This window comes from Rhipicephalus sanguineus, chromosome 11 (genome assembly GCF_013339695.2).
Source record: "Rhipicephalus sanguineus isolate Rsan-2018 chromosome 11, BIME_Rsan_1.4, whole genome shotgun sequence".
Classification (NCBI taxonomy): domain Eukaryota; kingdom Metazoa; phylum Arthropoda; class Arachnida; order Ixodida; family Ixodidae; genus Rhipicephalus; species Rhipicephalus sanguineus.
Genome location: NC_051186.1, coordinates 35,425,057 through 35,441,199, shown reverse-complemented (window position 1 = coordinate 35,441,199; position 16,143 = coordinate 35,425,057). Strand labels below are relative to the sequence as shown.

The following is a 16,143-nucleotide window of genomic DNA, read 5'->3' as shown; positions in this document are numbered from 1 at the left end:
TGTACGAAATGTTAAAAGATGGTACGAAAGCTTAGCAATAGTACGCTTTAGCTATAATGAACAAACTTCATCAAGCGGGGGACAAGCCACGCAAAAAAAATTGGCCGCGTATCTGCGTGCTTCGCTGCAAATGTCGTGTAAAGACGATAGAAAAGGCGCCGCGTGAGATATGAACGCCATCTGGCAATACGTCGGGAAACGTGAATGCTGTGTTGCGGGCTGGTAATCCCGGCGCAGCAGCAGGCAAGACCGGCGGTTGACCAACGCGACCGGCGGGGGACGCCAGCCAGCCCGAACACGCGGTTTGGCGCGAAGTGCAGAAGCAGAAGAAACGTCCACGCTCAACGAGTACTCTCCACACACTCTTTTATATTCACGTCGCCTGGGTAAAGCAGGAATGCCAGAGCGGCGCCTCATGGCACTCGTACAGTGCAATACTGAACTGAAACCGAAACACAACAATGAGCTCGCGCAGAGGGCACGGAAGAAGCCAAGTTTCGGCGCAGTCGCATTTTCAGCGCAGCTTAAGAAACTAGGGTCTCTAGAATTACGTATCTATGTATTTTCTATTAAAGGAACACACCACCTAATGCTTACCTAGTGATGTTGCGCCTCAGATATGCGTAATGTTTGCTTTTTGATCAACCATGTAGACAAGTATGAACCTAGTGAGCCGTTCACGATGGCTGGCCCTTGTGCAAGTGGTTCAACTTTGGCCGAGTGGCTGAATCGATGGACGTGCCGACAAACAGAAAGACACACAGACAGACAGAAAGAAAGACAGACCAAATTTCTGCGTTGAAGTTCGCCAAGAAAGACTATCGTCTTTAAAACTAGCCTCACTATCATATGGAAGTAACCTTTCTGCAAGCGTCGCCTCTGAAAGATATATAAAACGCTTCCATCAGGTCACGCACCGTGGTATATTGCTCTTAGCCAAAAACTTGAAAATTTGGTGCACACATGCTAGTCTATGCCACGGCCGCTACACGTGTGTCTATGCGTTCCCTTTACGCGACCTGTTTAATAATACACGTTCCCTTTATTGTTAATTGATGGCTCATGTTCTCTTGCACGATCGTTACCGCAACGTCCAGTTTGCCCTACATATAGACTTCCCGCAGGATAGCGGAGTTTCAGACTACGCCAGTCGCGCATTTTGCATGAAAGAAAGAAAATGCGACTGGCGCTGTCTTTACGTACTTCACGGCCTTCAAAGGCACATAATTTAGGCATAAAGGTCAGAGGAGAAAATTTGCGACCCAGTTACATGCATAGTCTTACGCTTCCGTGCGAGCTGTTTACCACACCGGTGCTTTGACAGCCAGTGTTGGTGGTCATCCATAACCACGAACACATGTTACTCAATCGAGTACAATGCGTACGGTTTCCTGTGCGCGTTACACCATGTTGGTTATTTTCATCGCAAAGCAAATGTTGACTGACATATAGGGCCGATAAACTACGAAATTAATTTTTGTATTTGACCAAGGAATCGCTATTGAAATTAGTGCTTTGCCTTGCGGACGATGCTGTGAGCTTCCGAAAATTTGTTTCATTTAGGAACTCTCAGTCACTATGTTCTAGGGATTCTTGACGCAGCATCGTCATCATGGTACTTAGCTCAGTGGCACTCATTTCTCATTAATTTTAATACCTAAGTTTCTTAGAAATAAAAAAAAAACGTCTCGGAGGTTGTAGGTTCGGTACCCACCGGCGACTATAGTTGTTTTCTTGGTCTACTTCATTTAATTTCCCTTTCATATATCGCAAATACTACGCCTCAATTAAAAGTCGCAAATAACGGCCACTACGTTTTCCCTGGATTGATGATCTGTTGACTTGATAAGGTTGTTTCCAACAAAGAAACGGGCTTCTCAGTCCATTCCCCTTCTTTCGTATGCCACTGTAGACTCCTAAGCTAGACATTAAACTCCAAGACACTAATATAAGGTCTAACTAACAGTATTGACTTCAAAGTTATAACTTTTTAAGAGATCGTAAGAGCTGAGTATATCTTGAATATTCAATATTAAAAGCAGTATTCTCAAGCTTACTATCTACGTAAATGAAATATTAACGATAAAGTGTCCACTTAATCTCAAGCTACACTTCCCCTGACTGCGGGCAGTAAATGCCGCCAAATGGGAAACGCCAGCTAGATGAAGAGCATTATATCCCTCTCCCTCTATAGCATTTCCGGAGTTTCTGACGGTTTCGGTATACGCGTAGTTGAACATTATCGCACCCCTCACGTTGTCATATTTCACCGACAAGATAGCTAAAAGTCGCCGCCTGTTTTTTCGTGAGGCGCAGTAGAAAAAAGAAAGAAAAAAAAATGTCATTGACTGGTTTTACGCTCAGCGTAAAGCCAGTCAATGGTTTTGCGTAGAAGCGAGGCCGGCGAAGCGTGATATATATGTGCGAAGAAGTACTGCGATTGTACAGCAAAACATATCAGTCGGAATCATGCAGGCAGCAAGAGACGGAACCCTGATTTTCGTAATGGCTGCAATTTTTGCTTTAAGCGGTGAGTATTGAATATGCAAAAACAACTGTTTCCTACAAAGCTCTTGTCCTTATAAATCAGCCTCTTTATGGTGGAGCAATAGCTCTGAGAACAAATTATGGTGACGAAATTATCTGTCAGGCTTGTGTATTTACGAAACCAGCGGTCATCAGAAGCCCGATTTGTGATGAAAAAAACCGTCAGTTAAGAAGTGCACTGCAGTGACGGCTTAGAGTATGAACCATTTGGGTTTCATAAATCTGCACCAAAAGCTAACGTAACCGAATTTAGACACTGCTGGAATACGATGGCCAGCATCGGAACAAAGCCTGACCCCTCGTTGAGGGCAGCAGAACAGCTGTATGGTGTTACGCGTTTCGACTCTTCGGAAGCGTTCCTATCGTGTTCGTATAAAGCGTTCTTATCGTCTTTCTGAATATGGATAAATGTTCTGACACAACATGGCGTTATAGGATTCTTCGAGACCTGTGGCAATGGGTATCTGCAGAAATATGAAGAAAATTCTATATTTTTCACGTGAATATTGGCGTCACGCCTCAATAAGATATCGGATTACATGAATGAGGTGTACTTATAAAGGTACATGGCTAATAGTTGAGATGGAGTTGCTTTGGTGAGTCATTGTGAGTTTCACTCTATTTTGCGATGTACCCGTTGGTTTTTAGCCCTCCAGTCTTGCAGTATGCAAGAGGTATGGCCAGCCTCGTTTGAACATGGTGTCTGAGCAAGCAAATGCATATTGCTTTGTGCTTAATGCTGAAAAAGCGCCTGTTGTTTTTGTTTTGTTTTTGAAAAAAAATATGGCAGCTTCTTACTAGCGGTGCCAAGCCTGAAGGAAGAGCGGAGCTGAGTGGCCTTCTCTATTTCTCTTTATCTTTCCTTTCTTTCTCTTTCTCTCCTCTTTTTGTATCTGTTTTTTTGTACCTGTCGCTTCCTATTTGTTACTCTCTATATGTCTTCCTTTTTTTCTATCTAGTTTTCGTTTCTGTTTCTTTCTATCTCTTTCTCTCTCTGCTCCTTTCTCTCTCCTTGTTTCTCTTTATTTCTCTCTCGTTCTTGCTCTCTGCTTCTTCCATCTCTTCTTAATGTCTATTTCTTTCTATCTCTTTCTACGTCTTTCTATCTAATCATGTCTTTATTCCCTTTAGTTCTCTCTATTTTGCTCTTTCTTTTTGTCGCTTTCTTTGTCTCTCCTTCTCTCCTCATTTCTCTCTTTCTATTTTCTCCTATTTCTTTCCATCTCTTTCTTTCTCTTCCTCTCTTTCACGTGTTTCACGTGCTCCACTTCGCCGAGCAGAGTTTTCGCTTAACGCTCGCACCTGCTGTACTGGGCAGCGGGGCTTGCCCAATTCCTGTGGTGCACACCCACCTCTGGTTGTCTGCGGACACCAAAGTACAGTGGCTGTAACCAAAGTGTTTACGGCCGCCATAAACAGCTCCGCTGTTAAAAAAGGCGGGATTGTTTACAGATCCTATTGTACAGCAACGTGAACGGTATATGCCTTTAACAGAGAACACAATTTTTCTTGGCTTGCATTTGATTCAGATGTCAGTTTTAGAAATCCGCCCTCCTTTTTAAGTACTTCAAAGGCCATTGCATAAAGCAATGAATACATTCGAAATTTTTTCCAAACACCATAGCGCAGTGACACATGTTTACGAAGCTCTCACATGTTTACGAAGGTCTCGTACAGTCACTCCTGCATTATGGGTCGACCTGAACTTTTCAGTGGTGCTGCGGCCTCACCGGATACAGCTGGTACGTTGTTACTAAGCCAGAACGAGTACAATATTATTCTATAGCTGACTATTCTCCATACATAGTAGTGCTTTCAATATAGTGTGCTTTTAAGGGCACATGCTCTCAGTAAATTGAATAATGCAGCTGCACATGCCTGATTTTATTTCAGGTGTTGGATTTACAACAGCACGGAAAGGTGCGTAAGTCTATAAGTAATGATGATGTGTGGTGCTTAATGACGCAAGGGCTATCTATGGCCAAAAAGTGCCATGTCGTGTGGCAATGAATGTTCCATGTATTTTGTATGAAATGACTAAATTGGTAAAATAGTACGTGCAACGAGGCTGTATAAGGGCCTAAAAAAGGTCGCTGCAAATTGCGCAAAAGTGTTAAAGCTATGACAACGACTGCATATAAAATTTTCATTACAAAGAGATATAGAATAGCACGTATGTAAAAGCACCATTGCTCAAGGGGGTCCTTGAAGTCAAGGACTGAGGGGCAGGTGCCGGGATTCGATCCCGCACGGTCGCGGGATCGAATCCCGGCCGCGGCAGCAGCATTTTCGGTGGAGGCGAAATGCTTGAGGCCACTGTGCTAAGATTTAGGTGCACGTTAAATAACCCAGGTGGTCGAAATTTCCGGAGCCCTTCACTACAGCGTGTCTCATATGACATCGTGGTTTTGGGACGTTAAACCCCAAGAATAATTATTATTATTGATTGCTTCCGTGAGAGATTTTGACACGAGGAATGGTGAAATCGCTCGAACAGTTTTTGTTGGCGACATAGTATTTGGGAAAGGACTGCTTACGTGGGCAAAACTGAATGCTTCTTCAGCGCGCCACATTTATCAGGCTGCGATAAGGAATTAGGCAGAAAACCTTTGCCATAAAAGGATTCGGTAATTCGGAGGTGATGATAGCCATCGAGCTCAACAAGGGGACGCTGCAGCCTGCAGGGTAGAAAACACCTGCAGACGCCAGCCATGCATCGCTGCTATAACCCAATAACCAGGTGTAGCTATCCATGGCAGCGTGAACAGCGCTTGAAACTCACAAGGACGAGTAACCGACGAGGACTAGTGCTGCTGAAATTTATTTACACGAACGTGGAAAACGACAAGATAGTACACGTGATCACCGCGCTAGTCCTTGTCGGTTACTCGTCCTTGTATGTTTCACGCGCTGTTCACTTTGCCATGGAATACTGTTACAAAGCAGATGCGAGGGTCCTGGGCCAGCTGTCCCCAAACGAGTCTTCCCGCATCTGGGACCCCCCTCACTTCGGAGAACGGATTTGCCACCTACACCTGCCGTTCTTTCCCTCAGCTGGGCACTTCGGCTGCACGGTGGCAGCTGCGCACGGGCCTCTCCAGTATGCGAGGAATGCCGGCTGTATGTTGCAAGGGTGACCGCAATCAAGTCCTTCAGCCGGGTCTCCTCCGTGGAACGCGTGTTTGCAACGAGTGTGTTTTGCTGGAAGCTGGTGCCTTTGTTCGTCAAAAGTATTCAGTCCCCGAAGTGACATTGCCCCCCCCCCCTTTCTACCGAATTGGTCGGACGTGGAGAGTGAGAGTGCAGTGGTCCCTGGCGTGCCATCCTGGGGGCGGTGACCTATGTGTCGAAGAGACGGACCCCCCAAAGGCATGCACGTTTGTGATTGGACGTTTGCTAGTTATGGAGCTTCAAAGGCATGCACGTTTGCGATTGGACATTTGCAGTTAAGGAGTTTCCCTATCTTGGAATGAAGCGTATTTAAGGAGCAACAAGAGCTTGATTTGGGCGAGTTGGTTCATGCTGAATATCGTGGGTACAGCGCAACATCAGAAGGAAAAGAAAACGACACACAGGAAAGAGCGCTGACTTTCAACTAGACTTTATTGAAGGTGCTTCGGCCGCTTTTATACATGGTGCAGGTACCGTGCGCATGCTCTATAACCCGTGTCATAGTATGTATGATTACGCTAACTAAGAAAAGAATATTCTATATCGGATAGGTGAAGAGAAGGTGTACTAATGCACTGATCCGAGGCCTTCCTGATAAAAACGCTTCTATAATTTCTCTTTCATGCTTCGTTTTTGCTTTTTTCAGAAACCTTGTCTTATGGAATACAGGACTGCACTTGCATTCCTTGCAATGTATGGCCATATGGCTACCATACCCATTCTTGACGTTGTACGCATGCTGCCTAGCTCGATCATTAAAACATTGCCCTGTTTGGCCTATATATAATTTTCCACAGGTTAACGGTATCTCATAGACAACATTTGATTGGCATTCTGTGAAGCTGTGCTCATGACGTATATTACATGGTCGATCATTCTTCTTGCAATTCAGGACACACACTTTTGAAAGCTTGCAGGGGGCGGAAAACAACAAATTGATATCATATCTGGTTGCTATTTTCTTTAAGCTGTGAGACACCTTATGTACATATGTATGACATGCAATGGTCTTTGGTCCTTTTGTTTTCCCTTTGGTCCCGTGTTCTGGCGCTTTACTTTCTGTAGGAGGCTTTCGCAAACGGGTACGACGACGCTGTTGGGGTAGCCAGCAGCTTTTAGTTTATCAATCTGCGTAGTGAGACTAGCCTCAGCCTTGTGCTCACACGACTTATGAAGGGCGGCCTGAATACACGTGGTGGCAATGCCTCTTTTGATTACCTTTGAATGGCCACTGTCAAAAGGGAGGACATTCTTAGCGCTCCTAGGTTGATAGCACCAGCAAGTATGCCTATTGTCAGAGAATGAAATGAGAACGTCTAAATATTGTATGCACTTGTCTTTTGGCAATTCAAATGTGAAATTGAGCCCCCATGAGTGCTCTTTGAAGACATTGAGCACGGCCGTAACTTTATCATTAAAACACATTTGTCCGCTCTCTTCAACAAGCACTAGGTAGTCGTCAACATAACGATACACTCGGCGTACAGGCACACATGCAAGGCTCGCAGAAATGCGGTTGTCTATTACGGATAAGAAGATGTCACAAAGAAGTGGGGCTAGTGATGAACCTATACATATGCCGTTGCGTTGGATTAAGAATTGCCCATCGTGGTTGATGGTTGTCGAACTAAGATAAATTCTAGGAGCGTGATAAAATTGTCAGAGTTCAAGCCTATAGCGTTCTGAAACTGCGGCTCCTGTTCTTCAAAACACTTCCGCACTGCACAAAGAAGGCCATCACGTGGAACCGAGTAATAAAGGTCCTCAATGTCTACCGAAAATCCCACGATGTTGGAATGGTACCCCATCTGTAGTTCCTGGACCAGTTCAGTGGAGCTTCTTATTAGGAACGGATCTTCAAAAGTCAGCTTTTTCAATTGTCCTGAAGAAACTGTCCTACATGTTTCTGCCATGACGATCTCTCCGAAACTATCACTCTGAAAGAATGCTGCGGCTTGTGCGTTTTGCAAGAGAAAAAGGCCTCCAAGTAGCCTCTTTCAGACTTGCCCACTAGCTTTCTTAGTGCCTCCAAATTCATGTCCTTGGTCAGCTTCAGCGCTTTTCTTTTCTGCTGTTTGGGGTCAAATTTTATGGGCTCGAAATGTTTGTTAATAGCCGTGGCTGCTTTTGCCTGAAATAATTCTTGCGGAAGCACCACGAATCCGCCTTCTTTATCGGCCTGTATCACTTCCAAATTGTTATCTTTCATATAGGTGGCAATCTTCTTCAGCGGCAGTCGTGGGGATTTCTTGTAGTTAGATATGGCACATTCAACACTCTCCGCTATGAGATGACTTCTTGCATCATCGCTAGCTTTTTGTCCCAAGCTGCGTGCCATGGCCAGCTGCTGGTAAGGTTCCAGTCTTGGTTGAAAACTGTACTTCGGCCCTTTTTCTAACACCTTTTCAACTTCGTTTGGTAACGTTGCTCCACCCAACTTCGTTACTTTGCTCAGCGACATGTTTTTGTTTCTACTTTTTGGCAAAAATAGCAGGGTACGTCTCCAAAGGAATTCGGCGGTATTACTTGCTAGGCTTTGAAGATATTTTTTCAGCTTCTATAATCTCTCGAGTGAGCCTATCACTACTTTTGCTGAAAACAGTACACTGTGCGAAAAGAGGTTCACAGCCACAAGATCCGCAATGCATTGCCAACCAGCCGTCACGTGCCGTTTTCTTTACATTTAGCGCATGATCTTTCAGACGTTCATTTAGACATCGCCCTGTCTGCCCTATGTATTGTTTACCACAAGACAGCGGAATACTGTAAACTACATTAGTAGCGCAGGCAACAAATGAACCTTTGTGCTGTTTTTTGCAGCCTCGCTGAACACGAGAGCTCCTCTGATTACAGAGTTCAATGAGCTTCTGTGGTGCTGAAAACACCATTTTCACATTTGAGCGACCAGCAATTTTCTTGATATTGTGGGACAGCTTGTGAATATAAGGCATAACGGCCACTTTTTGATGTGCATCGGTTGATGCACTCTGTGAACGATTGTTCTGCATGCGCATTTTCCGGAGCAAGACTTCCGCAACTGAACACTGTACATGCAAGGGGTAGCCAGCCTGTAACAACCGCTCGGACTGGAACCGAAGGCTTGAGTACATTTCGTGAGGGCAAGACTTCTTCACTGCATTCAAAAAACATAGATTAACAATGCCCCTCGTGACCAGTTTGGAATGCGCTGACGCATACGGCAAAATCGGCTTCTTATTACGCGGTTCATAACACCAGCTGGTTTTGTCTAGCGCTCGTATGTTGTCTGGTGTCGTCTTCTTTGTGTCTGTTTTTCCTGCGCTGCGAAGTGTTTAAGATGCAAACGGGGTTCGATAACATTATTACGTTCCAATCTTGAAGGCGAAGCTTAAAGGGATTGACAACTAATTTTCCTCGACCCAGTTTTTAAAGGCGCAACGAAAAGTTCCCCCTCGGTAATGGTTAAACATGCAGCAGTTAATTCTACAAGAACATGGGTATTTTGTAAGCAGAATTTTTGATGTGAGTAGCCGCTAAAAATGTTAGAGTACCTCCACCAGCAACTCTGAGAAGCGTCAATAGCACTCCTTGCAAACTGTTCATTATGTTCAACGTTCTGCTTTGAAAGGAGTGAGTGCAACTGTGGTTAACCACATTCATTTTGACATTTTCAACCATCGTAAATACTAAAAAAATTACACCATCTCCCGCTAAAGAGGACAATGAGGCGATGCGAAGCCGGAGCACTTGCACGATCGCGTTCCGTTGGCGTTCACTGGGCATGCTTACCTACCTCGGCCTCGTCGCAAAGCCACCCAGAGAGCCAGAAACCTTCTCCTCAAAACCCGCCTCTGGAGCCGGCAAGCAGCAGCAACCGGGAGGAATGCTGTACACAGCAGGACAGAAATTGGCCACGTATCTGCGTGCTTGTCGCCGAAAGACGATAGATTGGCGCTGCGCTAGATATGGGCGCCGTCTGGCAATACGTCGGGAAGCATGAGTTTGTGCACATGGCGTCCGAGATGGCGGGCGCGCTGCGGGTTTCGCGCCCGCCATATCGCAGGCCATGTTGTGTAGAGGGCACGGAGGAAGTTCTTTTCTTTCTCCATGGTAGAGGGCGTTCGTCTGCGTGCATATCACATTTTCAGCGCAGCCGCATTGTCAGCGCTGCTTAAGAAACTAGTGTCGTTAGAATTACGTATCTATGTATTTTCTATTAAAGGAACACACCACCTAATACTTACCTAGTGATGTTGCGCCTCAGATATGCGTAATGTTTGCTTTTTGATCGACAATGTACACAAGTATGAACCTAGTCAGCAGCACAAGATGGCTGGCCCTTCGGCAAGTTGTTCAACTTTGGCCGGGTGGCTGAATCGGGTGACAGACAGAAAAAACAAAATTTCTGCGTTTAAGTTCCCCAAGAAAGACTATCGTCTTTAAAGGGACACTAAAGGCAAATATGAAGTCGACGTTGATTGTTGAAATAGCGGTCCAGAAACCTCGTAGCGCTGCTTTTGTGCCAAGGAAGTGCTTATTTTGAAATAAAATCACGTTTTTAGTGGTCCGCATCGCGTTAGCGCGCTTCAAATCTCCCGCCTGAAAATACGACTCTCATACGTCACTGCTGCCGTGCCCAACGTTGCCCGCTTTTACTGCGCGGCCGCCGACACTAGTAGCAGCCGAGCGGAAGTAGCGGGACCCACAGTAGCAACAACGGCGCAGCGGCAAAGACTTGCTCGGATGGGCACATTCAAAGCCGTCACCAAGTTCCGGTTGGTCTCGTAATCCTCAGTACGAAAGTGCAGCGAGCACACACGCAGAGGTTTTGACTGTTTAGCACACTGGCGCAATGGCATGACACTAAGCCACTTCGAGCGTAAGGGTTCATTCCGCGGCACCCAGTGAAAAGACACACCGGTTTCCTTGCTGCAGCACTGGCGTTGTGCACCATTCGGGCATCCGGCAATATCACACGCATGCGGCATTTTGTCGAACTTTCTGTCAGAGCGACTTTCACGAGCGCGCAAAACACGCACGGCAGTACGCGATCCCGAAACTACCACTGATACGGGCGAGGCAGTTCGGCGAAAACGGAACCTTTGAACCACGCGCGCCGTTCCCCATGGCAACGCCACGGAGGTTCTGTTTTTCATGAATCAAGCGGAAACGAACAAACAGCATTTTATTACGGCTTTTGATGCTCGGAATGTTCTTTTTTACTGCTGCTAGTTTGATTACTAGTGATTTATTGTAGGCCGACTTCCCTACGTCATCGGGATCACTTCGAAAATGCCCCACTCGTGGCGCTCATCATGTGATACATTTAGCTTAATTTCTCGGTAAGTAGGGCACTGCTGTTGATAATATTGCCGTTTTAGAAGTTGTCATACATTGGGCTTTCACTCTGACATAAATTGTTATTTGCCTTTAGTGTCCCTTTAAAACCCGTTCGCACCCCCACAGCAGGAGAGTGAGACAAGCAGCCGCGCCTCAGACGTCGCCCCCCCCCCCCCCCCCCCCCCTGGAAGCACACCGCGCCGCCCTTCTGCTCCCCCGCCGACTCTCCTGCGGGCAGCAGCCCACAGGAACCCGCTTTGACGGTTCGCCTCCTGCGCATGCGTAGTGTGAGTGCGGACTAGCGCACTGCAGGACATATCCCCGAGCAAGAGATGCTTCGCATCTAAAAAAGCAGTTTGAATAGGTTTCCCGAACGCTCGTCGTCACGTGAAGTTGCTTTACCGCCACGCGAGCAAGCCGCTCCTTGTACTTCAACAACCTGTCGGCATGTGCCACTGGGCCCAAAAAAATTCATGCTGCCACTCATGAACATCGGATCATACGTCAAGCGAAGGCGACGCCGATATATTCTGCTCAGTACAAAAGAAGGCGCATCTGCATATTTTAAGTTAGAAAAGATTCTAATAAAAAGTGTACTGGTTTTCAACACTAATATTGTCACGCACTATAGGCGTTGTAGGGGCAAGAACACCGGAACAGCAAGACGCGAATGACAGACACGATCCAACGGCTAGCGCTCCTCGCTTCGTCTTCTTCGTCTTTTTTGGCTTGCCACGGCATGCTGGCTCAAAACACCAGGTGGCATTATTCCCCCTCCCAACGGAGCATCGACTCGATGCTTACACACAAGAGATACACTGAAGAGGCCGATAAGGAAAAAAAATGAACAAGAGAAAAAAAACGAAAGAAATACGTTATAACACATAGCGAAGATGCACGCGAAAGAAAATGAGGTCTGTGGTCCGCAATAAAGGAAAAAAAACGCAGTTCACAGTTCTTTGGAGAGCTAACCGACAACGGCAAAGGGAAAAGAAAGTTTGCTGCACGGCGAAAATAGTCACCGAAAATAATCACCGCGTAAAATATGGTTTTAGGCGTACAACATGTACAACCTCTGTGCGCGGTACACGGCGTTGGGATGATGCTGAGCCTCCGTCTGGGATAACTTCATAATGAACTTCGCTCACACGCCTGATTACTTTGTAAGGTCCGAAGTACTTGCTCAGGAGTTTCTCGCTGAGACCTCGCCGTCTAATGGGAGTCCAAACCCAAACTTGGTCACCAGGTTCATAGGTGACTCGTCGATGGTGGATGTTGTACCTTCGTGCATCTGCACACTGCTGCGTTCTTATGCGCACGCGGGCCAGTTGACGCGCTTCCTCTGCGCGCTGAATGTACTCTTCGACGTCAGGAGCTAGCTGCCCGTGCTGGGAGGTGTCGTCATAAGAAATCATGGCGTCTAGCATGGATTGAACATCTCGACCATATACGAGGCGGAATGGCGTGAATCGAGTCGTTTCCTGTGTTGCGGTGTTGTACGCAAACGTTACGTACGGTAGGATTTCGTCCCACGTTTTATGCTGCACATCCACGTACATAGAGATCATGTCCGCCAGCGTTTTGTTTAGCCTTTCTGTCAAACCATTAGTCTGAGGGTGGTATGCAGTGGTCTTCCGGTGGTTCGTGTAACTGAGCTTGAAGATGTCGTCCAAGAGCTTCGCCGTAAACGCTGTCCCTCGGTAAGTGATGATGAATGACGGGGCGCCGTGACGAAGCACAATGTGATGCATGAAAAACTGGGCGACTTCGGATGCTGTCCCGCGTGGTAGTGCCTTCGTCTCAGCGTAACGGGTCAAGTAATCAGTTGCGACAATGATCCACTTGTTTCCGGAGTAAGACAAAGGAAACGGCCCAAGGAGGTCCATTCCAACCTGATCAAACGGCGTACGCGGTGGGTCGATGGGTTGTAGGAGGCCTGCAGGTTTTAAAGGTGGCGACTTGCGACGCTGACATTCACGGCATCCTTTCACGTAGCGCTTGACGCAAGCAGCCAGTTTAGGCCAGTAATATTGTTGTCGCACCCGATCAAGAGTCCTCGAGTAGCCCAGATGGCCAGATGTCGGCTCGTCGTGGCAAGCTAACAGGATGTCATCGCGAAGGCCTTGAGGCACGACTAGAAGATGAGATCTGCTGCCGACACCGGTGTTTCTTTCGTATAATATGCTCTCTCGTAAGCAAAATGACGGCAACGTTCGCGAAATAGGACGAGGGTTTGACGCGGTGCCACCTTCTAAATGATCGATGATGAGCCTTAACTCAGCGTCCGTTCGTTGTTTAGCGATCAGATCCGCCCCGCTGAGAGTCCCCAAGAAGGCGCTGTCGTCTTCTGCGGCTGCACTTTCAGATTCGAGAGGGGCTCGTGATAGCGTGTCGGCATCTTCATGCTTTCTACCCGACTTGTATACGATGGTGACATCGAATTCCTGAAGTCGCAGACTCCATCTTGCTAATCGGCCAGAAGGGTCTCGTAGGTTAGCCAACCAGCATAAAGAGTGATGATCCGTCACAACTTCAAATGGGCGCCCGTAGAGATAAGGCCTAAACTTCGTGATAGCCCATATTACCGCGAGGCACTCCTTCTCTGACGTTGAATAGTTGATCTCAGCGCGTGACAATGTGCGGCTCGCGTAGGCGATAACTCTTTCGGTCCCATCTTGAGTTTGCACCAAGATAGCTCCGAGACCAATGTTTCTGGCGTCAGTGCGTACCTCTGTGTCAGCGTCCTCATCGAAATGGCCAAGTACGGGAGGAGAAGACAATCGATGTTGCAGTTCCGCAAAGGCAGTCGATTGTTCTTCAGCCCATATAAATGGTGTGTCGTCACGTGTAAGTCTGATTAGTGGCTCCGCAATCTTAGAGAAATTTTCGATAAAGCGGCGATAATACGCACACAGACCCAGAAATCGTCGAAGACTTTTCTTGTCCGTCGGAGCTGGAAAAGCTGCCACGGCAGCAGTCTTCTCGGGATCGGGCCGAACACCGGCAGCGCTCACAACGTGACCGAGGAACTTTAGCTCTTCGTAGCTGAAATGGCATTTCTCAGGCTCGAGGGTGAGGTAAGCCGATCGAATGGCTTCGAGAACACTCCACAGGCGACGAAGGTGCTCGTCAAACGTTTCCGAAAAGACAACGACATCATCCAGGTAGACGAGGCAACTTTTCCATTTGAGGTCAGCGAGAACGGTATCCATCATTCGCTGGAATGTGGCCGGAGCGGAACAGAGGTCAAAAGGGAGCACTCGAAATTCGTAAAGACCGTCCGGAGTTACAAAGCAGTTCTTTCGCGGTCCCGCTCATCGACCTCTATTTGCCAATAGCCACTTTTCAGGTCGATTGAGGAGGAGAACTTTGCGCGCCTGAGCCTGTCTAGAGAATCGTCGACCCGAGGCAACGGGTACACGTCTTTCTTTGTGACGTTATTCAGCTTCCTGTAATCGACGCAAAACCGAAGGGTGCCATCCTTCTTTTTCACCAGGACGACAGGCGATGACCACGGGCTGCTTGAGGGCTGTATTGCGTCGTCTTGAAGCATTTCCTTCACCTGCGTTTGAATCGCGCGTCGTTCGGTTGGTGAAACTCGGTAAGGCTGCTGCCGTATAGGGTGCGCGTCGTCGTAGGTGATGATACGGTGTTTCGTAATCGATGTCTGACGTATCGTCGACGAACGTGCAAAGCAAGTGTGGAACTCCAGCAACAGGTCGCGCAGTCTGTTTGTTTTCGCCAGGAAGAGTGGGACTTATGTCGACTCCGCGGAGAGGTGCTTCAGCAGTGTCGATCGCCTCGGAAGCAAAACACTCAGTGACATCGGCTACTGGGTCGGCGTAGGCGATGATAGTACCGGGGAAAAGGTGCCGGTGGGCGTAGCTGAAGTTTGTGACAAGAACCTCGCAGTGGCCTTCACGGAGGTCAACCAGGCTTCGTGCTACGCAGACACCTTGGGAAAGGAGTAGGGAACAATTGCTTTCCGCCACCGCTTCGCCATGTGTTAATCCATCGCACGCCACTTTAACCACGACACTTGCGCGCGGTGGTATCGTGAGAGCGTTGTCTATTACACGCAGACATACTCGATGGTGGCTAGTGACGTTCGCTGCTGTGGCCCTCTTTGTCGAGAATGTGACTAGGCGTTGTCGAGTGTCGATGATAGCACCGTGCTCTCTGAGAAAGTCCATTCCAATTATTAGGTCTCGAGAACACTGACGGAGAACGCTCAAGCTGACAACAAAGGTACAACCGCGAATCTGTATTCGTGCCGTGCAAACGCCGAGCGGTGTGACGATATGACCGCCAGCAGTACGAATTGGCCTTCGGTTCCAAGGCGTCGTCACTTTCTTCAGAAGGACGGCCAATTTTTCGCTAATGATAGAATAGTCCGCACCCGTATCCACTAAAGCACTGACTTTGCGACCGTCGAGCAGTACTGGAACGTCCATGGAAACCTTTCCGGAATTAGTCGGTGATGTCGTCGTCGGTGGATCGTCGGTTCGCGTAAACGTCGATGGGGGCCTTGAGCATATCCAGTCTGAGCGGCCTTGCCCCCGAAGGTCGCTGTGGTTAGTTTTCCCTGCGTCGGCTAAGTGACCGACCCTGCACCACGCTCGAATAGCTACGGCGACTAGGGGAAAACCGCCGCGGTGATGGGGAGCGAGGTTGGTGCAGGGATGACGAGGATCCACGCTGCTGGGCAACGTAGTCTTCGATTTCAGGGGGCCGCTGGCCGAACCTAGGTCGCGGTGAATTCGCCGAAAATCCGCGTAGGCCAAGCTCCCGGTAGGTGCACTGTCGGTATACATGCCAGCTTCGCCACAGTGGAAGCAGAGAGGACGTCGATCTGGTGCACGCCATACGTCTGATTTCCGTGGGGTCAGTCGATGGTCGTTGTAATACGGGGCCGCTTGGACTGTCTGCAGCATGGCTGGGGCCGCGGTGTGAAGCGGCATTGCAGGTGTGACCGGTTGCCTCAAAGCTTGAGCATACGACATCCGGGAAAGTCACTTGGTGGCTGAGGTTCTCTCATAAAAGACGGTTCTCTTAGGGCATGCTGGACTTCATCTCGGACAATGCTGGACAAAGAAGAGATAGTGG

The 16,143-nt window shown here is 47.9% G+C and overlaps 1 protein-coding gene across 1 annotated transcript in view; it reads left to right on the top strand.

Moving 5' to 3' along the window:
- The first annotated feature begins 2,428 nt into the window (after positions 1 to 2,428).
- The window catches only part of LOC119373261 (inter-alpha-trypsin inhibitor), a 34,495-nt gene continuing 20,780 nt past the window's right edge, over positions 2,429 to 16,143 (top strand). The window contains exons 1-2 of the mRNA XM_037643283.2: positions 2,429 to 2,530; positions 4,441 to 4,467. Coding sequence (XP_037499211.1) covers positions 2,470 to 2,530; positions 4,441 to 4,467 — 88 coding nt within the window. The 5' untranslated portion in view covers positions 2,429 to 2,469. The remainder of the gene's footprint in view (positions 2,531 to 4,440; positions 4,468 to 16,143) is intronic.